Source organism: Sminthopsis crassicaudata, chromosome 2, assembly GCF_048593235.1.
Source record: "Sminthopsis crassicaudata isolate SCR6 chromosome 2, ASM4859323v1, whole genome shotgun sequence".
In the NCBI taxonomy this organism is placed as follows: domain Eukaryota; kingdom Metazoa; phylum Chordata; class Mammalia; order Dasyuromorphia; family Dasyuridae; genus Sminthopsis; species Sminthopsis crassicaudata.
Window position 1 is genome coordinate 338,152,439 of NC_133618.1, and position 27,458 is coordinate 338,179,896.

General features: G+C 34.0%; 1 protein-coding gene across 2 annotated transcripts; it reads right to left on the bottom strand.

Moving 5' to 3' along the window:
- CNIH1 (cornichon family member 1) lies at positions 1–27,156 on the bottom strand. Of its 2 annotated transcripts, XM_074290531.1 has the most exons (6): positions 26,946–27,148; positions 16,704–16,772; positions 16,411–16,458; positions 12,458–12,570; positions 11,785–11,928; positions 1–899 (listed from the first exon to the last, which is right to left on the bottom strand). In XM_074290531.1, exons 1-6 carry the CDS (start codon positions 27,024–27,026, stop codon positions 872–874), a joined length of 483 nt encoding a protein of 160 aa, XP_074146632.1. In that variant the 5' UTR covers positions 27,027–27,148; the 3' UTR covers positions 1–871. The 2 variants fall into 2 exon arrangements, with proteins under 2 accessions (XP_074146632.1, XP_074146633.1); XM_074290532.1 differs by lacking the exon at positions 16,411–16,458 and having other exon boundaries at positions 26,946–27,156.
- Positions 27,157–27,458: the final 302 nt, after the last annotated feature.

The following is a 27,458-nucleotide window of genomic DNA, read 5'->3' on the forward strand; positions in this document are numbered from 1 at the left end:
TTAATTTTAGACTTTTATTGTATTGCACTAAAGAACAGCAGGATAGTTACACAATGTTCTCTTTCATTTTCTGTTCTGAACATCTAAGGTATAAGTTTCAAGTCCTTAAGAATATCTTTTATAACTAGATTGTAACAGTAATTTGAATACCGAATTTCTTACTAAGTGACTGCTACAAATGAAAACATTTAAAATAACTTTAAATGCATTCCAAGATAATTTAGTATATATTCTCAATAAATTTACTTATTTTTAAGAATTAAAGTATATGAATTTTAATGAGCTATTATGGGAAATTTCTAGATCATGCAATACACAGGGCTAATATTCAAAAAAAATCCCACCATCATTACTTCTGCAAATATATCCATGTAATCTTCTACATGATATATGAAGAAACTTATGAGGCTTCCTACAAGGTCACACATATACAAAGTTTTCAGTCCTTCAAAAGCACTTGATCTCCAATAGCTATAATCATCATTTCAATAAAACCAAAATAAGCTACTATAGGCTCCTGTAAACAAAAAGTTCCAGACTAAGGACAGTCAGTAATTAATACAATTATTCAGAAAATTATGGCTGTTCCTAGGGAGTACAAATTCAAACCTGTCAATACCAGAGGTAATCTTTTTATATTCATTTATACGTAATTCCATTTAATTTGTCTAATGCATAACATATGAAAACAGTCTTTCCACAAAAAAAAAGTGGAAACATTTGAAAAATAAGTTTTTTTTTGTTTTTTGTTTTTTTAAAGTAACATCATATTCCAAAAGCTAATCTTGCAAACAGGTTCTTGTTGGGTAGAATCCTTTCATTTTGTGGCTTTTGCATGCACTTAACAGGACTGAGTCTGTTGTATATCATCTTAAGAGCTCACCAAAACATAAATCATGCTGAAAAGAAGAAGAAAAACATCGTTAATTTAAAGCAATTTCTTCCCAATCATGAGTATTATTGGTGATGTATTCCTTCCTGAACAGCAAACTAAGAAGGTAAAATAGTTCATTTTCATAGTGGTCCTCTATGTCCTCAAATTTCAACTGTTATAACAGCACTTTAGGATAGACATGGACTTATTTATATAACAATCTGGAAGACTATAGCCTAAGGATACACTTTTATTTTCCCCAAAAGGAATGAATAGAATGGCAGTAGAATAGTACATTGCAAGAATATAGACAACTATGGAAATCTATTAAGCTGAGCAGCAAAATATGGTATAAAACATTTAGGCAAGTTTTTTTTAAAGGGATTAAAAAATCTATAGCCATAAAGCTGGATTGAGGGAGAGATAGTTTTGTTAGGGCAATTTCTACTTAATATACCTACTTAAGATCCTATTCTGTTAAAGAAGTGCATTAATCTTGTTGGTAATATCAGCTTTTACAAAGGAGGTGAAAGTGCTATCATGGATCCAATTCTGATAAATAAGGAAGAAATTATTGCTCAAGTAGAAATGATAAGTGATGTATCATGAACACTTATGTATCTGTGTGTGTGTGTGTGTGTGTGTGTGTATACACATAGAGCAAGCAAGAGGACAACAAGATAGCATGATACTTAGCTATAGTAACTAAGTATAAGTACTGGGGAGACAAATGTTAAAGAGATGGACTCTGCCCTCAAAAAATTTTTATATTATTAAAAAAACAAAACAAAAAACCAAATGCATTCAAGTGGAGACAATCTATAGGGAGCGATGTTTTGATCTGGTAAATCAAAGGAAAAAATCAAATCTGGTAAATCAAAGTAAAACTGAAAGGCTCCCATTAGCTTAAGACTAAAAGTTGGCTGAAGAATGGAAGACTCTCCAAGGATTAAAGAAATTCTGTCATTACATATTGGTAAGTAAGTTTTCTTTCTTTCTTTTCTTTCTTTCTTTCTTTTCTTTTTTTTTTTTTTTAATATTTCAAGGGTCTAGTTTGGTGCTTTACTTACAAAAAGTGCTTTATAATCATCCATGAATATGTTTTGAAAATAAAAAGCTTTCATAAGAAAAAAAGTCTTATCAGAATTGGAAAATTAATGGAAAAACCAGTCATGTTCATTAACTTTGAGAGATAATTTCTCAAAATAAGAGTTATGCAAGATTTAAAACTCCTGACTAAAGAATATGCTGATGTCTATGTGAAATAAATATTAAGGAAATAAAGACCACTGTGGCTATATACAAGAAACTCATTAACAACTACAGATTTTTAAAAGCCATGTACAAGAGGTGGATGGGCAGGCCTGGATAGGCTGTGATTTGCATCAGTAAGAGGAACATCAATACAGATAAGATTATATATCTAAAAGTACCTGATGATTTTAAAACACTGTACTTCTCTTTTATTTGTATTTTGTGTACTTCCATCTTTCATACATGGCCTTAAAAGTTTGAATTTGTAAACTGCTAAGAAAATGACTTAAAAGCATATCTTTTGACGCAGTTTCCACATCTAAGCACATAGCCAAAGAAGGCCAATGATTAAAAAAAAAAACAAAATCTCATATCAAAATATATGCAACGGCATTTTTGTAGTAGGAAAAAATGGAAACAAAGATGTGAAAGGCTGGGGAGAGTAGAAAGTAGATATATTCTGAAATGAAAGTGATGTAATAAAATATAAATTTATAAATCAAATCTGAGCTTGTTAATGCTTCCTGTGCAGCCATATTTATTTATTCTTCTTGACGACTAAATCCAGTGTGAATTAAGGCTTTCAATAAATACTACAGAAAACAAAAAAAAAAAGAAAAGGTTTGCTAAAGCTATAACTGATTAAAGATTGACTTTGAATTAGAAAGGGCCTCAGAAGTCATTAAGTCCAACTCTCTATTTTATATATAAGGAAACTAAGGCCCGGCAAAGTTAAGTGGTTTATTTAAACATCACACTAGTAGTATGGTCACAATTAGAACCCATGTTCTTCTAAATACCATCTTGCATCAGTAAGCAAGATCAGAACCAGAAAGAAAGATCAGAAAGTCAAGGTCAGGGTTTCCTGCTTTTGACTATATAAAAAGCATCCAGACTCATCTACGGAATCTTGTTGAACAACTGTCAACTTTTTTAACGTATGGATCAGGAGGAGCTCTATCATAAACTTAAAGGGGCTCAGGCAAAGTGGGGATTTTGGCTTTGATAGGGCAGTAGCTTTTTCTTTCTCAATACAGGAATTGTTCATGTTTGACCCTGGGATTGACAAGGATTATCAAGGTATCAGATGGATAGAACCTCCAAAGTCTTAATAATTGTTCTTATATGGAGAGAAAGCAAAACTATTCCTTTTTGCTACAGGCAAGGAAATTAATTTTCAGAATAATCTTCAGTGATTTGATAGGAAACTGAAACCTAAGGTAGTTGAGATGATAAATCCTCAAATACTTTTGTTAGAAAAAGCAAAATAATTACATCCCAAGTACTGATACATTGATATTTTGAAAACTAAAGGTCAAGATGTTAATTTCTTGGAAAAAAAATTACAATTTACTAATAGGAAGACAGATTTTTGAACACTTGGTAATAAAAACAATTACGACAAGTCTGCTTCAGTTCATTGGAAACATATCTGCAAAGTGTCGAAGTCAGATAAGAATATCTGGAGTTCAAATCCTATCTCTGAGGTTTCCCCATTGTGGGATTTTGAGGAAATCACCTAATCTCTCAGATCTCAGCTTTCTTATCTATATATTATCTAGCATTAAGCTAGACTGCCTTTGAGAGAGATTTCAGCTTTAAATCTGTAATTCCATAATCAAAGAACTACCACAAATATATGTAGCTCTAGACTATTTCAAAAAGCTAATTCAGAACACTGTTTGGTTCAGCTGTTTGAAAGACCACTGAAAAAATGTTGATTAATGAACGGATTTGTATTCACTTTAGTAGAAAGCTGGCATGGATAGTCAACATGTCAGATGAAAGAACTGTGAAATAGGCTGGAATAATGGGCCACGTCTAATAAGATCAAATCTACCATAGGTAAACTCTTATACTTAGGTTCAACTACACAAGGAAATGATGGGGGCTAGACAGCAATTCATATATAAAAAGATCTGGAGGAAGAAAAGAATGATATTAAAAGTACACATGACAGGGGCAGCTAGGTAATGCAGTACATAGAACATTAGCCCTAAAGTCAAGAGGACCCAAGTTCAAATTTGGCCTTAGACACTTAAAACTTCCTAGCTACATGACCCTGGGCAAATCACAAGTACAATTGAAGGAGGGTTAAAGGGAAACAGACAAGCAGAACCATTTTGGAAATAACATGCTTGAAAGCACCATATGTTTATTAAACTATAATAGGATTTATAATTTTATATACATTCCTTTTTTTTTTTTTTTTTTTTAGTACATAAGAAAAAGGTCATTTCTGTTGGTGTTAAGTTCAAAGTTACAAAAAAATATTTCAAAGAGCTGCAGGTTTTAGTGAAAATTCAAGGTGGTAAGAGTCAACAATAGATGTCAATTGATTCCTCACCTCCCCTCAGAAATATTTCATGTCACTTCAAGACTCAATACCTTACACTATCCTCATCTTATGACCTTCCTTCTTACTCTGCTATGAAAATTAAAACCACTGGCCGTGAAGTTCTTCCCCTCCATGTACATGACCAATTCTTAAGTTCAAATATTTCACATATTAGCTGAGCAACTCACTTAGCTTGTCTACTTCAGTATCTCATCTGTAAAAACAGGATAATACCTACCTCTCAGGGCTATACTGAGGATCAAATGAAATACTAATTGTAAAGCATTTAGCACAATGCCTGACATCTGGAAAGTGTTATATATACGTTAACTATTAATGCCTAATATTGGACTTTAGTATTTTAGCACTTACACTACACATATATGTACTAATTTTTATTCTTAACATCTAGACTATGACATCTGGCATATCACATAAATACTTTTGGACTAAGCAGTGCAATATGACAGCAAAACCAAAGTCAATACTAGGTCAAATTGACAGAAGCATAATATTCAACATGAGGAACAGTCCAACTTTATTCTTAGATTATATCTAGAGTACTCTATAGCGCTAAATGCTGCATCTTAAGAAAAATGTTCAAAATAAAAAAACAGAATGGTAAAATAATTTGAAATCCTGGTCCAGAAGAGTTAGCAGAAGGAACTAAAGATGTTTTAAACTAGGAGACTAGAGGACAAGAAAGCCATCTTCAATAATTAATTATAGAGCTAACTAGAATTAGAAGTCATTTAATGGAACCCCACATCTTACAAATAAGGCAACTAAAATCCAGGTAAGTGACCTGCTCAAAGTTATAGAGATAGTATCAAAGGCAAAATTTGAACCAAGGTCCTATGATTCTAAAGCCAATGCTTGCTCTTCTGTACCAAATAATCTGATAAACTTCTGTGCTTTAGGAAGATTTGACTTGTTTTGATTCCAGAAGTAATAGAAGGACTAATGGACTCCTGTCAATGGAGAAGTAAAAGTTCTTAATACACTGTTCAAAAATTCAAATGCTTTCCCCTGAAAGGCAGTTAAGTTCCCCATCACTGAAAATCTTCGATTTGGGGCTGGATGATTACTTAATTGGGGAGTTTGTTGATTTATGCTTCTAGTGAGGGGGGGTCAGACTTGATGACCTTGGAGGCTCTAACTCTATAAGATTCAATAATTATGCAACACAGTTACCAAAGTTGGCAAAGGAGTTGGGGTAGCATATAGAAGGGCACCATCGTAGCCTCTTTTAAAATAGTGTGATGACAATATAATGGAAAATACTAAAAAAGCTCAAGGTAGGTCTGTATCCCAAAAGATCATAAAAGAGGGAAATGGACCCTACATGGACAAAAATATGTGTAGCAACTCTTTTTATGGTAGCAAGGAATTGGAAATTTGAGTGGATATCCATCAATTGGGGAATGTCTGAATAAATTGTGGTATTTGAATGTAATGGAATACTATTATTTTGTAAGAAATGATGAGCAGTCTGATTTCAAAAAAGCCTGGAAAGACTTACATGTACTGATGCTGAGTGGAGTGAGCAGAATCAGGAAAATATTGTAACAGCAACATTTGTGTAATGATCGACTATGACAGACTTAGATCTTCTCAACAATACAGTGATCTAAGATAATTCCAATAGACTTGGGATGGAAAAAGCATCTATATCTAGAGAAAGAACTATGGAGACTTGAATGCGGATTGAAATATATCATTTTCACTTTTTCCCTCACAACATGACTAATATGGAAAATGTTTAAAATGATTGTACATCACCCATATTAGATTGCTTGCTGTCTTGAGGAGGGGAGAGAAAAAAAATTAAAAACTCAAAAAACTTTACAGAAATGAATGAAAATAAAATACTATCAAGTCAAAAAAGAAAAAAAGCTCATAAAAGTGGTAAGAAAAACCCTAATGTGTTAATTTCATATATCAATTCCCAAGCTTGAATAGCAGCCATTCTGTAGTCTTTCCCATATACTCTTTTTTTTTTTTTTTTCTCCTGAGGCTGGGGTTAAGTGACTAGCCCAGGGTCACACAGCTAGGAAGTGTTAAGTGTCAGTTCATATTTGAACTCGGGTCCTCCTGAATTCAAGGCTGGTGCTCTATCCACTGCACCACCTAGCTGCCCCTTTTCCCATATATTCAATCCCTGACCACCTCTCTAGACCAAGGTTTTTTTTTTTTTTTTAATTAGTATATTTCAAAACACACGTAAAGATAGTTTTCAATATTCATTTTTGTAAGATAATTGTGTTACAATTTTTTTTTCTCCCTCTCTCCTTGGTATCCCCCCTCCCCAAGATAGCAAGTAACCTGATATAGGTTAAACATGTAGGATCCTTTTAAACATATCTTCTTATTTATTATGTTGTACAAGAAAAATCCAACCAAAAATCAGGTGAAAATACTATGTTTCAATCCACATTCAGTGTCCATACTTCTCTTGCTAGATGGCAAGATGGCATTTTCCATCTGATGTCTGTTATAATTGTCTAGAGCAAGAATCCATGAACTTTTTTTTTTTAATTTGGATTTATTTTAATATATTTTCTTTAAAAATAATTAGAAATTAAATGGCAGATTAGAGGCAGCAACCCAGCTGAACTCACTCAACATTTCTTTCTAAATGACTTTTTAAAAGAACTCCACACAACCTTTTCAACAATAACGTGATTCAGATCAGTTCCAATCATCTTGTGATGAAGAGAACAATCTGCACCAAAGAGGACTGTGAGGCCTGAGTGTGGATCACAACATAGTATTTTTGCTTTTTTTTTGTTGTCGTTTTCTTGCATTTTGTTCTCATTTTTCCCTTTTTGATCTGATTTTGTGCAGTACGATAATTGTGGAAATATGTATAGACAAATTATACATGTTCAACATATACTGGATTAATCTAAGGGAGGAGATGGGGAAAAGGAGAGAAAAAAAATTTGGAATACAAAGTTTTTGCGAGGGTAAAAATGATGCATATATGTTTTGAAAATAAAAAGTTTTAATTAAAAAAACCCTACTAATTGAATTCTGGAGTGGCAGAACCAGCAGAAGTGAAAATGAGACATTTTTGTGTCATGGATGGGTGGAGGCTTGATCAGAACATACATATGAAGTAGCTGGCAGCAACCTTGGGAGCTCTCAGCATAGAGATGGGAAGGTGGGGTGTGTCAAACAATTGATCAGAGGTTACAGGGGACCCATTGATGGCACTGGGTATAACTGTCACAGACCGGCAACTCTATTGTCTATATATAGTTCTGGATTGCAGTTCTAGGGAGGAAAGGAGTTCTAGGGAGGAAAGGTTGATCAAAAGTGAAAAGGACCTTGAGGAGCATTTGTGGCTACAGAAAAGCAGGGGGTCATTCCTTGATAAAGTAGTAACTATACTTTTCCCTTGATTACTTTGGAAGCACCAAAAAACTTTCATATGCCACCCCCACCCTTTCCCAGCAAGATCCCAAAACATAAGGACAAAAAAAATGCCAGAAACTTGGGCAATACCACCCCATTCCCAATTGAGAAAAGTCCAACTTTAACATAAAGTTCAAAGTCAAGAAATAGATTGGAAAAATGAGCGAACAATAAAAAAATGAACTTGACCAAAATACGTACTATGTTGGCTGAGCAAGACCAAGACATAAAATTAGAAGACAAGTGAAAACAACTTACAACCAAAACTTCAAAGAAAAAAGCTAATTGGTTATTAAGCCCCAATAAGAATTAGTGAAGGATTGAAAGAGATAAAGAGTGGGTAAAGGGGAAATTGGAAAAAGAAATGATAGTGATGTAAGAAAATTATGAAAAAAGAAAGCCCCCCCCCCAAATAACACCTTGAAAAATAGGCCTAATGTCACTTAATTGCAATTGCCTCAGCAAAAAAAAAAAAAAAAAAAAAAAAAAAAAAAAAAAAAAAAAAAAATTATAGTTCAAAAGATTATAAAGGAAAACTGCCCTGATATCTTAGATCCAAAGGGAAAATAAAAACTGAAAGGCTCCACTGATCACCTCCTGAAAAGAGATCTCAAAATGAAAATGTCCAAGAATATTATAACTAAATTCCAGAACTCCCATGTCAAGGAGAAAATATTGCAAGCAGCCAGAAAGAATTTCAATACTGTGGAGTCATAGTCAGAATCACAGAAGATTTAGTAGCTTCTACGTTAAATGAACAGATGGCTTGGAATATATTTCAGAAGGCAAAGGAATGAACAAATTTTGTCATTATTAAGACAGTTAAAAATAGTTTATATAACATAGTCTACCATATTGGGATGATCTAAAAAAAATAAAGAGGTAAGGAAAAGGGGATGAACTAGAAGGATTTAAATTTTGTCCCATAAAAGGGGTGCACATAAGGAACAGCTTTTACAAGGAAGGAAGAAAAGTGGTGGTAGGCAAAGCTTGCCCCTCAAAAGAACTGGTTCAAAGAGGGAAAAATAGGCATTTACATATTCAGTTGAGTATAGAAATCTATCTTATTCAACAGGGAAATAGATAAGGGAGGGGAAGGGAATGATAAAATAGAGGGCTGACTAAAGGAGGTTAAAAAGCAAAATAAGACTTTCAAAAGAGAAGATAAGAAAAAAAAGAATGGGAGAAAATGGAATACAAGGAAATACATAGTAATCATAACTGAATGTGAATGGGATGACCTCACACACAAAACAGAAGGATCAGAAACGACAATTTAATATATTATAAGAGACAAATTTGAAACAAAGACACTCACACAATTACTCTTAAGAGAGCAGGATCTAGTAAGTTTCAACTGAAATAAAAAAGGGATTATGATTTCAGACAAAACAAAGAGACCCAATTAAAGGAAACAATCAAGGAAACTTACATTTTGATTAGAAGGTAATCTTAAATAATGAAGTCAACCTAAAATTTTTTATATTAAGTTCCTCTGATGTAAGACCTCATTTTTGAAATATATAGAGAATTCAGTCAAATTCATAAAAATAATGCCATTCTCCAATTGACAAATGGTCATAGGATATATGAACAAGTAGTTTTCAGAAGAAAGCAAAGTTATCTAAAATCATAAAATCACTATTAGAGAAATGCGAATTACAATAACTCTTAAGGTTCTACTTTATATCTATTAGAAACGTCAAATGCTGAAGGAGATAAAATGTACATACTTTGGATCCAGCAATAATAATATTACTAGTTCTATATCCCAAAGAAATTTTTTTTTAAACGGAAAAGCATCTATATGTACAAAAATATTCATATAAGCTCTTTTTATGGTGGCAGAAAATTGGAAAGAGGAGATGCTTAGTGAGGAATGGTTGAATAAGCTGTGGCATATGACTGTGATACTGTGCTATAAAAAATAATGAGGGATGCTGTCTCAGAAAATCCTGAGAAGACTTTTATGAACTGATACAAAGTGAAGTGAGAAGAATCAAAAGAACATTGTGAGTAGTAGTAACAACAATGCTGTAATGATAATAAATTGTGAAAGACTTGGCTTATCTGATTAATAACCATGATCCAAGAAAATTCTAAAGGACTCATGATGAAAAAAATGCTATCCATTCCCAGAGAGAGAACTGATGAACTCTGAGTGTAAATTGAAGTATAATTTTCCCATTCTGGGGGAGAGGGCAGGAGGAGAGGAAGAAGTCATATGGCTAATGTGGAAATATGCTTTGCATTATTTCACATGTATAACCAACATCAGATTACCTACCTTCTTGACAAGTGGAGAAGAAAAGAATTTGGAACTCAAAACTTAAAAAATTAAAATTATTATTAAAAAAAAGAAGAAAAAGAACCAGGGAGGATTTGGGGGAGAAGATAACGAATTCAGTTTTGGACATGCTAAATTTAAGATGTCCATAGGACATCTAATTTGAGTTGCCCAATAGGCAATTCCACATCTGAGACTGGAGGTCAGGAAGATAGTATAGGGAGTTTAGGGATATACAAACAGTTCTAAGGAACATCTGCATAAAAATGATAGTTGAATATTTAACATGTATGGGTCAATATGCTATCTGGGGGAAAGAGTAGGGGGACGGAGGGGAAAGTTGGAACAAAATGTTTTGCAATTGTCAATGCTAAAAAATTGCCTATGTATAAAATGTTTGTAAAAATTAAAAAAAAAAAAAAAAAAAGATAGTTGAATCAATGTGAACTGATGTAATCACCAAGTGATGGTATAGAGCAGGGGTTCTCAAGCCACGGCCCATGGGCAAATGGGCTGAGGGGCGGAGACAGAGGGTGAGTTTTTGTTTTTACTAGTCCGGCCCTCCAAAAGTCTAAGGGACAGTGAACTGGCCCCCTATTTAAAAAGTTAGAGGACCACTGGTATAGAAGAAGAAGAGGGGCCAGAACAGATAGTGGACATGAAGGGGGGGGGGGACACTTACAGAGAGTGGGCATGAAATGAAGATCCAAATAAGGGGGTAGAAAAAAGCAGTCAGGAGGAGAATCAGAAGAGAGCAATATCATAATAAATAAATATAATAATATTAAATAAGAAGCATTTAAGTACCTATCATGTCAAAATTTCTTGAGCCCAATATAATGCTAATTTTGATCATTTGAGAGAAAGACTAAGTATATACAAGTGCAAAGTATTTTACAAATATTTCAATATCCAGAAATAGGAGAAAGAAGAAGAAGGTGATTTACATTGTCAAAGTAGTTGATTAGAATGATGATTGAGAAAATGACATAAAATTTGGAAATAGATCATTAATAAATTTGGAAAGAGAACTGTTTTTAAAAAAAAAAAAGAGATCTGTATTTTTATTTTATGCATTTAAAGCATAATTTGTTCATAGGCTTCATGAGACTGCCAAAGGGATTCCCAATATAAAAAGATCAAGAATTCTTGCCCTAATGAAAAGATGTCCACTGGAAATAGGGTGAAAAAAGGCAGAAGAAGCTAACAATTACTCAAACTTGCAAAACATGATTAATTTTTATCTTACAAAATTGGTATAAAAGAAACAAACCTTATAGAGATCAGTTTCTACTGGGTTATAAAGGAGTCAAACTTTATTCCCCTCTAATATCCAACAGCATTCTTTCATTACCATTAAAAAAAAAAAAAGTAAAGGTTACCCAAGAAATTTCCAAATTTCAAACTAGTTCTTCTCCCAGTTTTATGTATGTGTAAGATGTTTATGTACATATAGATACCAAATACATATGTTTTTATGTTCATGTCCATTACATCTTATGATTCAGGCACTCTTTATTATTTATGTGCTAAAATTTAAAGTGGTAAACTTAATGGTCATCAAATTTTCAGGTACTAAAATTACTTATCATTATATTTTTGCCAACTTACCCATATAGGTAGTAAAAAAATGATAGTAGGTAAAAAGCTAATTTGCACCATCCTTCTTTCTGACAATATGCTAGAATATCTGCATTCATGATGGTTGTAGGATCATAGAGTCCTGGTCCACTCATCACTGGTCTACTCATATACCTGTAATAAATATAGTTTATTAGCCTACTCAGAAAGGAAGGTAAACCTTTTTGTAGAGGTTTTCTTTCTCTCAAAACCAGGAAAGATGAGGCACTAAATCACAAGCTTCTAATTCCATATAACAAATAAAAAGGAAAGATAATAATTTCAGTAGTAAAACTGAACCTTAAAGAGTCAATATAAATAATATAAGGAGTTGAACAAATCATCTCTAGTGCCAAATGTCTTCAGAAATCCAATAAAAAGGTGAATAACTAACCTGGAGACAGGTTTTTCTCTGGTGTCCAGATAAAACTATGAAAAATTTTAACAATTAGAATTGCCCTACCATATATCCCAGTTCTGATTACTGCAATAAAATATTGGATGACTAGATATCCTTCCTTTTTGTCATTGTTTTCTAAATGGTTTTTAAATGCTACAAATAAAGTTATATGACCACCCATTTGATTATTAAAATGAGCATTTATAAACTTTTAATTTGGCCTAATGTAATTATAATAAAAAAAGAAGTTTATCCAAATATTACCTCCAAATATGATATGCCAAGAGTGGCATATTGAGACCCAGTGTAAGCCACTCTGCTGCACAGAGAAACATGACACAGAAGAAAGCGTGGATGAGATATTCTGGAAGTACAAGCTGGGAGAAAAATATGTAATCAGTTATCAAAACAGCCTGTCTAGAAGGTTAATGTTAATATTAAACAAATATAAAATTAATTAGGAATAAAGTCAAAAACAAATTTCATTCAATTAAAAGCTTTTTCAGAATCAAGAATAATCCTGTTCAGGATTTTATGTCTATGCTGACCTTTCCACCAACAGCAGGATTTCTATGTACACAGAAGACAGCCTATACTGCTCTGAGGAGAGATCTAGACATTTTATTACTCATAGGTCACCCAGATTTCAGGTATTACAAGTTGTTAGGCACATGACGACATCTGTGCAGGGAACATACGGTAAGGAACTTCCTCTTCCAAAGCTGATCAGCCCCTTACAATGCTGGAAAAATCCAAAAAACTCTCACTGGGAGGATATGTCTCTATCCATTATATTACGCTGCTTCTCATAGTTAATAGGACAGTAAGGATAGAACAAGTCCACTGGCATAGGGAACTCTTGGGTGGCGAAACCCTTTTGACCAATACTTTGACTGACAGAGAGACAGCCTAGAACATGGAGAGGTTAAAGGACTTCTCCAAGGTCACAGAACCAGAATGTGTCAGACTGCAGAGCTTCTGGGCTTCAAGCCTAGCCTTCTGTCCACAATCTTACATTATTGTAATGTAATAATGATGTTCAGGTATGGGTAAGAGATAATTCTAATTAGATGGTAGCAAAAGTGATAAAATTTTTAGATTATTTTTACATTGTTTTTAAAAATCAATTAGTGTATACTAATTTCCATTTCCACAACTACACATGACATAAAATATAAAAATGAAGTATTTGACCACATGCAATGTAATAGAATATATTTCACAAAATCAAAGCTTTCCTGGATTTTTGCATGTTAGAATTTTAAGCTTTTAATTTTTAAAATGCTATATTTACAAACCACAGAATCACCTCAAAATTATATTCTCTATGTAGTGATCAGGCAATAATTTCTGCACAATGTCATGAATATCACTATGAACAAATGCAAACAAACTTTCTGCAATGTAGGAGGGAAATTATATTAAAACAGTGAAATTAATTACATTTCTTGGTACTGCTAAGTTCATTTATTGGGTAACAACTCAGAAGTTGCATAATGAAAGCATAGCACACATGGACAATATTAATAAATTTCATTAAAATAAATGAAAGTAAAATTTTACTTGGCACATCAAAATATGAATGATGTAAACTTTAAAGCATTATAGAAAATCTATGCATGTAAGTGACCTATGTAAATACTACAATAAACTAAAAAAAAATTTATACTACTTTTATTTTTTATTAAAAATTTTAATCATACAAATAATTTTAAATGAAAATATTTTTTAAAATTAGTTAAGGTTAATTTTTAGTCATTCAGTTGAATTTAACTAAGCAACTTCTCTACTCTAAATCTGGGTATTTCCTAATGTCTTTAGTTTAAAATATAAATTCCTTTTATTGGTGTTCAAAGCCTGACTTCAGTTGAGTTTTCTAGAGTATATATGTATAATTGACCTTGATGGTTCAGTGAGGCTAGTCTTCCATCAGTCTTTCACACAGAACACTCCATCTATGTCTTTTTTTCCCTCCTAGGTAACTCCTGTGCCTGGAAGGTAATCTAATTTCTGCCTCATAAAATTCCTCTCTGCTTAAGCACTATCTTCTATAGAAAATCTTTAATTCTGTCAATGTCCTATATCCCTATGTTGCCTTAATCTTGAATATCATCAATATACTGTCTTCCATAATAAATAGTAAGCTTCCAGAGTATAGAGATTATTTTACTTTTTGTCTTTTTATCCTTGTGCCCTAGCATATAGCAGTTAATTAATATGTTTAAGGATGATTAATTATGCCATAACCTTAGCTATAAAAATATTTTAAGGCTATACCACATATCTAAGACGACCATGTTCTAAGAATCCAAAAAGTTTCTCTAACCCAAAACAGTTATAAAAAGTTTTAATAACAATAAAAGCTAGCTAACAATAGCCTATTATCCTGCTATGAATTCTTTTCATGATTCAATTTAGACTAATCTTCAAGTTAACACTTAAAAGCTAAGACACGAATAATTATGTATTTTTAAATCTGACATCTAAAAATATAAAAGCCAAGCATCTCCACAGAAATGTTCCTTGGATAAAACAAAGGCTTCTACATAGTATCTTTATTTAAAATTTTAAAAACAAACATATATCTCAAAGCTATATTAGTGATACTAATTAAATCTAAATTATAAGAAGTCCAATTTAAAGATCCAGTTAAAAAAGAAAAAATTAAGAATTCTTATTTTAAAGGGTTAAAACACTATAAAAGTACCTATCCTGAATGTTTTAAAATTTATATCTAGTCACTAGGACAATAATATAGACTGGAAACTATGATTCTAACAAAAAATCTGTTCTCTCTATAAAAATCTAAAATGTATTTTTATAGATCTTTCTTAGAAAAATGAGTTTTCAAATCATTTTTTGTGATCATATTTCTTTAGGAATTTCAGTTAATAGAAAACGAATACTCTTCAAAATTACTTCATGCAAATATGATTAAAAATGAGAACATTTAATTTAAACATTAAATTGTCCTTTGTTAAAAGATTACACAAAGGCAAAAGATATATTATTTCCTTCCCCCATACTTTGGCAGAAGTAACTTTCAAAACAAATTTTAAATAGGGAAAACTGTCAGATGCACAACTATTATGTCAACAATCAATACACTTTCCCATGCAAAATAAACTATGTGCATCAAAATAATCCTTCTTTTATTTCCTCTGCAATATGCATATATTCTAAGAACATACCTTTTTTTTCAATCTGAAAATTTTTCTTTTTATTAAGAGAAACGACATTCTGTCATTACTTTTAATATCAAGCAAGAATTGTTATGTAAATACTTTTTAAAAAAATGATACACATAAGAAAGGACAGACTCTACAGTATTAAATATAGTCTTTTTTGCTTCTATTCTATTTTTGGACCCAGCAAAAAGATTGCTCATTTAAATAAGAGGGGCTAAAAATTAAATAGATATTCATAATAAAGTAAATATCTTAAAACTATATTGTGATGAGTACCTTTCAAAGTACTCCTCCCCTGAAAGCCTATGCACTGTTTTCTCCATAACTCCAGAGATATCATTTCCAATAAGTATTTTCTTAGTTTCTAATTAATCAACATATAAGATATAATCAAGCCTGTGACAAACTAATCTATCTAAAAAAATAATATAACTAGTATTCCTGGCATCAACAAAGTTCCAATTAAGATATATCTGTTAAGGAATCTCAACAAAGGATTCTATATCAGGAATACCAAAAGAAGTTCTCATCACGCCTATAGTATATATTGAATTACAGCATAGGCACCAAGAACAGTATCAAAAGATTCCAGGATATTCATAAGGATGGGAAGGGGAAACTCAAAGATATAACAGAAGTTAATTTTACATTGTAGATGCCTGTTGCACATGAAAATGCACTTACATGGGACCATAATCTTATTATTATTCAGATATTATTATTATTAATTACTTTACGTGGACCAAAATCTCTAGAATTCCCTAAATCAAAAACTAAAGAAATTTATACAATAATCTAAATATGGTTGCAGTCATAGCACAGAAAAATAATGTGCATAAATAAGCATGTAACAGTTTTCCCCACTTGATCAGCAAGCATTTTCACAGAATATGAAAAAATTTGAAATCACACACCTGAACAGGCATGAAAGAACACACCATACAAAACATTTACATAAATACAATGTTCCTGACCCTCCCCACAAAATGAAGGTGGCATTAAAACATTAAACTAAAAAGCAGTACACACCTTTAATGCAATTTTGACTCTTTTAATCTTTTTGACCTTTTCAACTGTCTTTGTGCCGACAATGTAAAAAGCAGATTGGGAGAATGTTAGTATGACAGCTGACAAGATCACCAGCAGATTAATAAGTCAGAATATTCAAGCATGAAAGGAAAAAAAAATTTTTAAGAAGTCTACCTATTTAAATAAATATATAAGTACTACTTAGATTAAAAATGACCATTTATAATTATATCAATGTAAAAGCAAAGACCTTAAAATAAAAATGAGAAGTACTTTGTTATATTGTAACTTACAGGATTTAGTGTATTACATTGGTCTATGGGATTCTTGTAATCAGTCTTCAGTTCATCAAATGCTATAATCTAAAATAAAATTAAAACAATTAGAATTTTTTTCATCAGTGAAAATACACTTAATAGCTCCAAATAATAAGACAATAAAGTATTTTAACTCTATATCAATATACCAATAAATACTTTGTAACCAACTTAATTTTGTAATTTAAAAATTATTCTGGGATCAAAGATTTAAAGATGAAAAGGAACCCCAGAAGCATAGCTCTAGTCCAATCTCTTCATTTTACAAATAAAGAAACTAAAGTGCAAGGAGAACTTGTCCAAATTCATGTGGCTAAATAAATGTCAGAAATAGGATTGAAACACAGATCTTCCTGCCTCCAAGTCTAGCAGTCCTCTTCACCATAATGCCTCTAAAAATAACTTAGACATGCATATGAAAAGATGCTCCAAATCATTATTAATCAGAGAAATGCAAATTAAAACAACTCTGAGATACCACTACATACCTGTCAGATTAGATTGCCTAGAATGACAGGGAAAGGTAATGCAGAATGTTGGAGGGGATATGGGAAAACAGGGTGGAATCCAGCCATTCTGGGGAGCAATTTGGAACTATGCTCAAAAAGTTGTCAAACTATGCATACTCTTTGATCCAGCAGTGTTACTACTGGGCTTATATCCCAAAGAAATCTTAAAGAAGGTTAAGGGACCTGTATGTGCAAGAATGTTTGTGCCAGCCCTCTTTGTGGTGGCCAGAAACTGGAAACTACATGGATGCCCATCAATTGGAGATTGGCTGAATACATTGTGGTATACGAATATTATGGAATATTATTGTTCTGTAAGAAATGACCAGCAGCAGGATGATTTCAGAAAGTCCTGGAGAGACTTACATGAACTGATGCTGAGTGAAATGAGCATTGTATACTTCAACAACAATATTACATGATGATCAATTCTGATGGATGTGGCCATTTTCAACAATGAGATGAACCAAATCAGTTCCAACAGAGCAATAATGAACTGAACCAGCTACAATCAGCAAAAGAACTCTAGGAGATGATTATGAACCACTACATAGAATTTCCAATCCCTCTAATTTTGTCTGCCTGCATTTTGGATTTCCTTCACAGGCTAATTGTACACTATTTCAAAGTCTGATTCTTTTTGTACAGCAAAACAACTGTTTGGTCATGTATACATATATTGTATTTAATTTATACTCTAACATATTTAAAATGTATTGGTCGACTTGCCATGGGGGGGGGGGGAAGAGGAAGAGGGGAAAAATTGGAACAAAGGGTTTGGCAATTGGTCGATGTTGTAAAATTACCTATGCATATATCTGATAAATAAAAACTATTAAAAAAATAACTTAGACATGGCTTGCAAGATTATAAATACTTCTTTTAAGTTACCATTACCAATATTTCAGCATTACATTGACATTTACATTCTTCTTCATAATCTCAACTTGTTCCTAATTTCAACCAAGCAAGCACTTAATCATATGACAGATACTATACTAAAAACTAGAAATACAAAATAAGGAAAAAACATAAAAATTGTTCCATCTTGCAAAGAAATCTATCTATTAATGGGGAAGACTGCACATAAACCAATAGACACATATATAAGACACAAAGAGTGTAGGAAGAAGGTAACTTTAGACAGGGAGGTTCAGGTGGATAAGTGCTGGAACTCTGTTTTCCCAAAAAAATCAGCCAGAGTCAGGATCACTAAACATCTTTATTCTTGATCTTTTACGGTCAAGGTCAGGTCTAATAATCTCACAAGCACCTTTCCTCCCTCATACGCCAGGAGAGACTGACTCAACTTCCGAGTCTCAATTTCCTCTTTCTCCTCCCACACACATCACTTCCCCCTCTTTGTCCCACCAATCAAGTCAGCACAGAACAGCTGGGGAGGGTCAACCTTCAAACAAGTTAATAGGGAACTGTCCAATTGGCAATTAGTCTCACGTGCTTCATCATCCAAGTGCATTGCTCAGTTCTAGCCCTTTACAGATAAGGAGGCATAGAAAGGTCTCCTGCAAAAGGTGATATTTGACTTAGACCTAAGTCTTAAAGGATACAATGGTGTTATAAGGTAGAGGAAAAAGAGATGAAGAACAGGAACATATACTTAAAGAAAATCTTTCTGAGTATTGAGACAGAAAGACCAATAAGAAGGCAATTGCAACAGAACTGTTATTGCAATAATGAATTGTTTTGAACACACTAAATTTTTAGATTATCTATGGGTCATCCAATTCAAAATGTCCAACAGGCAGTTGGAAATATGGGATTTGAACTCAGAAGACAGGCAAGAATTGGGATCTGAGAAAAAGGAGTTCACATGATCATTAAACACAAGTATAGAAGGAAAAGAGAAAAGGGCCAAGGACAGATCACTGTTGGACAGCCACATTTATGGGGTATGATGCTGATGAAGATCTCTAGCAAAGACAACTAAGGAGGATTGATCAGACAAGGTGCAGGATAACTAAGAACAGCTACATGAAAACCTAAATAGAAGAGAGTATCTAAGAGAAGGCAATTAATCAACAGAGTCAAATGGTTCAGAAAATTCAATGAGGGTAAAGACTGAGGAAGAGAATATTAGATTTGTCAGTTAAGCAATCACTAGTAACTTTGGAGAGAATAGCTTAAGTTGAATGATGTCACAAGCCAAGATGCAGACACTTAGAAAAGAGGCAAATGAAGGCACCTAAGTATAGAACTAGTTTTATTAAGGAACAGGTTTTCTAGATTATAGTACCTCTCAGCATCATCATCCTGACAAAGATTTACCAGAACTTCCTGATTTAAATCCTGACTTTAAGGAAATCATAACGTTTCTCTCTGAGAAGCCTCAGCTGTAAGATGAAAGCATCAGTTTATGATAATCTTTACAATTTACCCTGTATTCATCTTTCTATCAGATGTGATCAGTAATATTACCTTTGAAGACATTTTAAAATATTTTTCAATATTAAATATATTCAATATTTCTTCATTTAAAGCTCTTAAAACTTCAAAAGATGCTATGTGAAAAAGTAGGCTTATAAATAAAAGAATGCACACAAACACATTTTGTGATACTAAAATGAAGCCAAAAAAAAGAATTACTTTTATTTTATTATTTTAAAACATGTAGAACATACCTGTAAAGGGAATAATAAAGTTAGTTCATTACTTATGAACATCAGCCAGCTGGCCACATTGCATTTTAGAAATAAAATACAGAAAACAAAATTGTCCTACACACAAAGACTGTGGGTGAAAGCAAGTTCTGGAAAATTCTGGCAGGGTAGACCTAATTCTGACTGGTCTGGGATTCAGATTTGGGACTAGAATAAAGTAAGCCATTAGCTGATCATCTAGGAATTAACAAAGCCACATGGAAAGGATAGTTGGCAAAAATAGTCCTGAGTCAGGTAGAGGTGAACTTCCCTTATTCTCCACTTTGCTCTACGCGAAAATATATCTGATAAGGGTGAGCTGATTCACAAACCAGTGGAACATCCCTCAAGCTTGAAAGGCACTAATTCCTGAAGGGTAGCTTTTTTTTTATAACCCAGAAGGCAGTGAAAGCATGTCAACAAGCCCACTTGGCCCAATCAAACCTCAAGGATAGTTTTTCTATTTTTTTAGGGGAAAACTAGCTCTGAGTATGCAGAAAACCCTTTGGAGAAACTCGAAACTACAGGGCCTTATGATATTGCTTTTATCATAAAACACTCCTTGGTGGTAATATTCTAAAGGTCTTGATCTCAAGCATTCAATAATCCTAGTTCTCCCACGTAATAAGTGTAATAAGCAGCAATATAAGAGAAATTTAGTGCAGAGAAAAAGGAAAAAACCAACCAAAACAAAGACATGAGGGGGAAAAGAGCTAAAGGGTCTCTGGAAGATGTAAAGTAGAAAGATGACAGAATATAAATAATAACAAAGAATCAAACCTGTAGTGTGAAAGGTGATTTGGACAATTTCCAATTAATGTCCTGATATGAATTTGTGACAAGTAGAAGGTCTATATGGGGCCATAGTGCATTTGATACCGCAAGCACAATCAATGTATATTATAGGTGGGGAAATTATCCTTAATAAAGTAGCTCAGAGGACATTATCCTCTTACATAGAGCCTATCCCAGAGTGAAGATTAATACTTAACAGTGGAGGTATAATTTCTCTCAATGTTTTTCATCTTACATCCAGGACATTTTCCCCTTTGGTGGGCACCCAGTTCTTTCTGGGAAGGAACTGTTTTTGTTTAGATTTCTTCTTCTGAAAACTGTCTGTTCATGTCCTATGATTACTTAAAAGATGGGGAATAGCTCTTATTTTTCCAAATTTGACAGTTTCTTAAATATTTGGTAAATGAGGCCTTTATCAGAGAAATTTACTGTAAAAAAATTGATATACCTCCACTGTCCATTAATAAAACGGAGTTTTCCTGATTAGCTTTTTAAATTAGATCTATTTTTGCTCTTGCTTTGTCTGCATTATGACTGCTACACCCAACTATTTCAGCTGATGAATAATTTCTGCTATAGTTATTTTAGGTTTGTCTTTCTAAATGTTTAGTGTGCCTCTTGTAAACAACATACTGTTGCACTCTGGTTTCTAATCCATTCTGCTATTTACTTATGTTTCATAAGTGAGCTTTTTCCTTTCCCATTCATGTATTTCCCTTCATCTTATTTTCTTCTGTTTATGCTTCTCTTAATTCTTCTTATCCTATCCCTGTCTGTTTTGCCTCTGATTAAAGCCTCCTTCTTTATCATCTTTCTCATCTCTCATCCTTTATATACTTACTAGGTAAGGTAGATTTCTGTACTCAACTGAATGTATAGTCTTCCCTTTTTGAATCACTACTGATGAGGGAAGTTGAAGCATTGTCTTCTTCCTACTGCAAAAAGTCTTCTTTCTTTGTCTGAGAAAAATGTTCCCATTCCACCTCTCCCTTTCCTAGTACATTTCTTTCTCACCCCTTCCTTTTTTTTTTCACCATTACTCTTTTGGAGATCATCCCCTCATAATCTACTCACACCCAGCCCTCTGTCTATTAAAATCTTTTTAACTACCCTAATAATGATAGAGTTCTTAGGAATTATGTGTATTAACTTCCCATAGAGGAACATAAAGTTTAATTTTGAGTCCCTTGATTACTCTTGTCTTGTGTTTGAATCCAAGTATTCTATTTCATTACAATTACAATTCCATTTTCCCTCCAGAAGTTTTGCTAGGCATGTTATTCATGTTTTAATCCTAGATATGTTGTCTTCTGGAATATCATATGCCAAGTTCTCTGTTCATTTAACACAGAAGCTAGCTAAATCTTCTATGATCCTGACTATGGCTCCACAATATTTAAACTATTTCTTTCTATCTACTTACAATATTTCCTCCTTGACCTAAAAGCTCTAGAATTTGGCTATAATAGTCATCAACATTTTTACTTTGTCATTTCTTTCAGAAGATGATCAATGGAGCCTTTCAGTTTCCATTTTACCTTCTGAATCTAAGCTATCAGGGCAGTTTTCTTTTATATTCTCTTGAATTATGATGTCTAAGGTCTTTCTGGGAACATAGTTTTCACATAGTCCAATAATTATTCAATGATTTCTCCTTGATCAATTTTCCAGGTAAATTATTTTCCTAATGAGATGTTTTACATCTTCTATTTCTTCATTCTTTTGACTTTGTTCTATTGTTTCTCGAGGTCTCACATGATCATTAGCTTCCATTTTGTCAATTCTAATTTTTAAGGAATTACTTTCTTCATTGAGCTTTTTGTAAATCTTTTTCCACTTGGCTAATACAGCTTTTTAAAAAAGGATTTCTTTTCATCAGCAAACTTTAGTGCTTCTTTTATCATTAAGCCAATTTTATTTTTTAAGGTTGCTATTTTTTTCAGGTTTTTTTTTTTTTTGGGGGGGGGGGGAGAGTGCTTCTATTTACTACTTTACCAAGTTGTCAAATCTCTTTTCATAATTTTCTCTTTATCATTCATCTTTTTCTTTAACTCTTTAAGGAGTTGTTGAGCTCAATGTCTAATTAGCATTTTCTTTGAGGTTTTGCTTATAGCTGTTTTCACAATGTGGTTTTATGAGTTTATGGCTTGGTCTTTCCTGCCACACAGTATCTTTTTTTGGTCAAGTTAATTTTTTGTAGTTTGCTTATTCTTTCAGATTGTTTTTTGAGTTTGAACTTTACATTAAGGTTGGACTCTGCTCACCTGGGGATGGGGACGCACTGCTCCAAGCTTCAGGCTTTTTTGTGCTGCTTGTTTTTAGAACTAGTTGGGAAGAATAGGTGGTATCACCAAGTTTTTTTGTTGCTTTCAAGGTGTTGTAATTTAGTGGTCTCTTCTGGTCTTTTCCTAGGAAGAGACCCTACACCCCTTAAATTCCTTAGCATTTCTCTTGGCCCTGATGACCAGATAGATCTTCTATAGCCAAAAGTGCCAGTGCTCCTCTCAGCCTTGAAACTGCAACCTAGGCCCCTGCTCCCTCAAGCTTGGCTTTCTACAGTAGAATTATGATCCAGAACTAGAACTAGAACTGCTCTCAATGCTAGCTAAGAATCCTCTATAATGTGTTTTTGATCAGTTTTCTGACTTCCTTGCTAACCATTGGTTGAGAGTTCTTCAAACTGTTATTACTGCTACTGCTGAAGTTTTTGTTTTTCCAAAAAAGAATGTTATTATATTGAGTTCCATAAAGTATCCTTTTGAAAGTTTGATGAGTAGGGAATTAAAAGCATATATAAATTAACTTTGGTAGTACTGCCATATATTAGTATCACTGCAAAGTCTATCTGAATACTATTCCAGCTATTAAACTGTCCTTTATTTCTTTAAAAATTACTGTGAAACTAATGTACTGTTAGTGTTGTTGTAGACTGATCCAACAACTCTGGAGAGCAAGTTGGAACTATGCCTAAAGGGCTATCAAACTGCATGCCCTTTGGTCCAGTAGCTCACCACTAAGTCTGTAACTCAAAAAGATCATTAAGAAGGGAAAAGGACCTACATATGCAAAAATGTTTGTAGCAGCCCTTTTTGTAGTGGCAAGGGACTGGAAATGAATGGAATGGCTGACTAAGTTACAGCATATGAATAGAATGGAATGTTTCTAGAATTATTCTATAAGAAATGAGCAGGTTGATTACAGAAAAGCCTGGAAAGAATTACATGCACTGATGCTGAGTGAAGTTAGCAGAACCAGGAGAACATTATATACAGAAACACAAGATTATGTGATGATTAACTATGATGGAGTTGGCTCTTTTCAACAATGAGGTGATTCAAAGCAACCCCAACAGACTTGTGATGGAAAGACCCATATGCCTTGAGAGAACTATGGTTTGAATGTGCATCAAAGCATAGTATTTCAACCTTTTTCTGTTGTTTTTCTTTCTGTTTTTCCCTTTTGATCTGATTTTTCTTGCACAGCATAACGAATATGGAAATATGTTTAGAACTGTACACGTATGACCAATGTGGTATTGCTTACTTCTTCATTATATTCTGACCCTCAGAGAGCAAGGACTATTTTTTGCCTTTATATCTCTAGAGCAGGGGCGGACGAAGTCCAGCAACACCAATTTGCCTAAAGTAACCGAAGGCAAGGATGAGCTGAAAGCTAGACACTACAATCTTCCACTGCTTGAATTCCATTACCTGATAATGATGTCCAAATGGCCTTGGCAGAAAAGTTCCCCAGCCCTGCCTAATACATAGGACTGTAGGTACTTAATAAATGCTTATGATGTGGTTTGATGGGGAATCAGACAAAAGATGATTCTAGTACTGAATCCTTTATGAAGAAAGAAACTGAAGAAGGGAAGGCAAAAAAGTGGGATGACCAATGAAAAAGGTTGGAGACAGTAGTGTCCCCAGAGAAGAATAAAGTAAGGCTATTTGCATAAAGGAGAATGAGTTAAAACCCACAAATGCGATACACTCTGGGTGCACATAAACAAGATTTGTGTTGTCCTAAAAAACAGTAAGAAAACAGTTTATGAGAGAGCCTGGCATAAAGAAGTCACTTAATAAATGATTGCTGACTGAATGTAATTAATGATGAACAGAAGAAACACAAAGAAATATGGCAAAACATATGCTAAATAAAGTAAAATGAAACAATATAAAAAAGTAAGCTGAAATCTGAGTCATTAAAAAAAATTCTAAGGAGATGAGGCACACCTTTATGTTCACAAGAGACAGAATGAATACCACTAAAGCAGATCACTATCAGATGGTTTTAGTTGTTTAGTTACTAAATAAGCATATTAAAAAAAAAAAATGTACAAAAAAATCTTTGGAGGATGGTCCCATTATGCCAATAAAATAAAATTGAGAGGAAAAAGGACTGTCAGAAAATAAGCCAAATTTCCAACATTTCTATAACAATGTATTTTCATAATCAGTGACAAAGGAACAAGTCTCTGTAGAGTTACATGAGGGAGCTGAAAAAGCACTTGAGATTCAGAATTAGGAGGAGGGACTGAACCAGACCATACAGCATGGAAAACTGCTCAAAGTTACAATCATGAAAGGAAGGAACTGACTTCAAAGAGAAGAAAATACATCAAAAAATGTGGGAGCAGGAGTAGGAAATCATGAAAACACTAGTAACTACTGACCCATGTGTCCGCTTTTTATCTCCATAAAATTATGATCATGACTTTTTTGTTTATCCTTGATTAAAATACGTGAAGGGATAAATAAAGCACAAACAATTCTCTACAGCAAACCACACCTTTACAGTCATACAACTGACATAGGCATCTTATTTTAAGAAAAAAAAAATATTTTGGTTGAGTAAACCATAGTATCAGCAATTGTTCTCTTACAAGGAGTTTATCATACAAATGTGAGTCCTGAATAAATTCAACCAGAGAGTTGCATAAAAAAGTAGGGAGATGTAGGTATTTGAGAGGAACCACCTGCTTCTTTTTGAGACTGGATCAAACCTTAGAATATTATAGGGCATTTTTTGATCAAAAGATAACAATGAACCTAACAAGTCACAGTAGAAAACTAAATGAATTAAGTATGTTTATTGTTAAATTATAACATGCAATTGGGCAGCCAATTTATTGAGTTTACACTGGCAAAGAGGGTAGGTCCATGATATAATTGTATCAAAGGAAAATAGCTGAATGGCCTGAAAATGGAACTGACTAATTACTGATAACTATAAAGAAAACTAAGGAAGGCCAGGCACTTAGGATGGATCTTATTTGGAGGATCGATAATAAGGATAAGAATGCTATATAAGAAAGAATGGATAGTATGTCATTATTAAAAGATCCCTTATATATACTCTGGAATGCCTTCTCAAAACACTATTTTTTAAAATTGTTCAGAACTAAACCGTAGCAAAAACAATATTCACAAAAGTTGTAAAACCAAGTAGCATGTTAAATCTATTAATTTTACTTTAAATGCTCACAAGTATTTGAAATTCAATTCATATTTATTAAGTACTCAAAGTACAAGCTACTACTAGGAAACTACAAAAACAAAATTAGCCACGCCCCTCAAAGAACTGAGCATTCTCATCCTCAGAGTGATAGAGATCTACTAGATAGATAGAAGTACTCAGGTAAGAAAATACAAGGAAGACAGCATTAACTCGGGGTGCTTAGGAAAACCACCCGAGCCCTCAAGGAAACTCACAATAAAGCTTATAAAAGGTCCAAAATGTAAATTGCTGCTCCATATCCTGGTCTTCCAAAAGGAAGGGCTGCCAACCGGCAAATTACGAGCTTGGAAAACCTCCCCCTCACTTCCTCATCTCTAAATAGACACAGATTTCCCAGGCATCAGCGGGCAAAAAGCTCCCTTTAAGTCGGAAAGGAAAGGGTTAATTAAAAAAAAAAAAAAAAAGCTAACTCAAGTCGTGGGCGCAGGGACCAAAAACATAAGCCCTAAAACTGGGCAAGCGGGGGAGGTGAGGAGGTAAGAGAGCGGCTTGCACTGGACCTAGGGCTGCATACTGAGTTTGGGGGCCAGGTATGTCAGAGGGCTGACGGGGAGGGCGCGGGAGGCGTGAAGTTCAATACGCAGGCGGTGGCTCCTCCCTCGCCGCACCCGGGATTCCCTCAGGGCCGATTCCCCAAGGGGAGCCGATGACTGAGTCCCAATGGCGGATCGAGAGCGCAGAAAGCCGCCTCCTTCTTCTTTCTCTCTCCCTCAGCCCCTCCCCAGCTCGCTACTCACGTGCCAGATGGCGAAGAAGATGAGTGCTGCGGTGAGCAGCAGCGCCAACATGTAGCAAAAAGCAGCGAATGTGAACGCCATGGCCCAGCGGAAAGAGGAAAACGGCCGCGCGTACTGCGACCTAGACGAGGGCCGACGCAGGGCCCGCTGGGTAAAACCATTCACTTCCCTCCAGGCCGCCACCTCCGCCGCGGCCCTCGCAGTCCCGCTGTACTGCGTCTGCGCCACCGAACACGACCCTAGGCGTGGCCTCGTGAGCTAGCCCTCTAGCTGCGCCCTCTGGCGGCCAGAGTTTGCGGAGGTCTGGAGAAAGCACGTCTAAACACTTGTAGTATTATTGTCTGGGGCTGTTGTGAGTCTATCTACGTACTAAGCCATGTAGGGGAAGAACGGAAAAAAAAGAGTAGTTCACATGACTTATTTTAGTGGAAGAAAGGGGAATTCACAATATAATCTGCCTTTGACCATAGAAAAATGCCTACTTGGGACCCATCAAGTGCAAAAAATGTTCAG

Coding starts and splice junctions, on each gene's coding strand:
- CNIH1 (XM_074290531.1), bottom strand. CDS start 27,026: ATGGCGTTCACATTCGCTGCTTTTTGCTACATGTTGGCGCTGCTGCTC. Junction 16,459..16,703: donor AATGTAATACACTAAATCCT/GTAAGTTACAAT, acceptor GTCGGCACAAAG/ACAGTTGAAAAGGTCAAAAA. Junction 900..11,784: donor TTTTTTTACTACCTATATGG/GTAAGTTGGCAA, acceptor TCTTCTTTTCAG/CATGATTTATGTTTTGGTGA.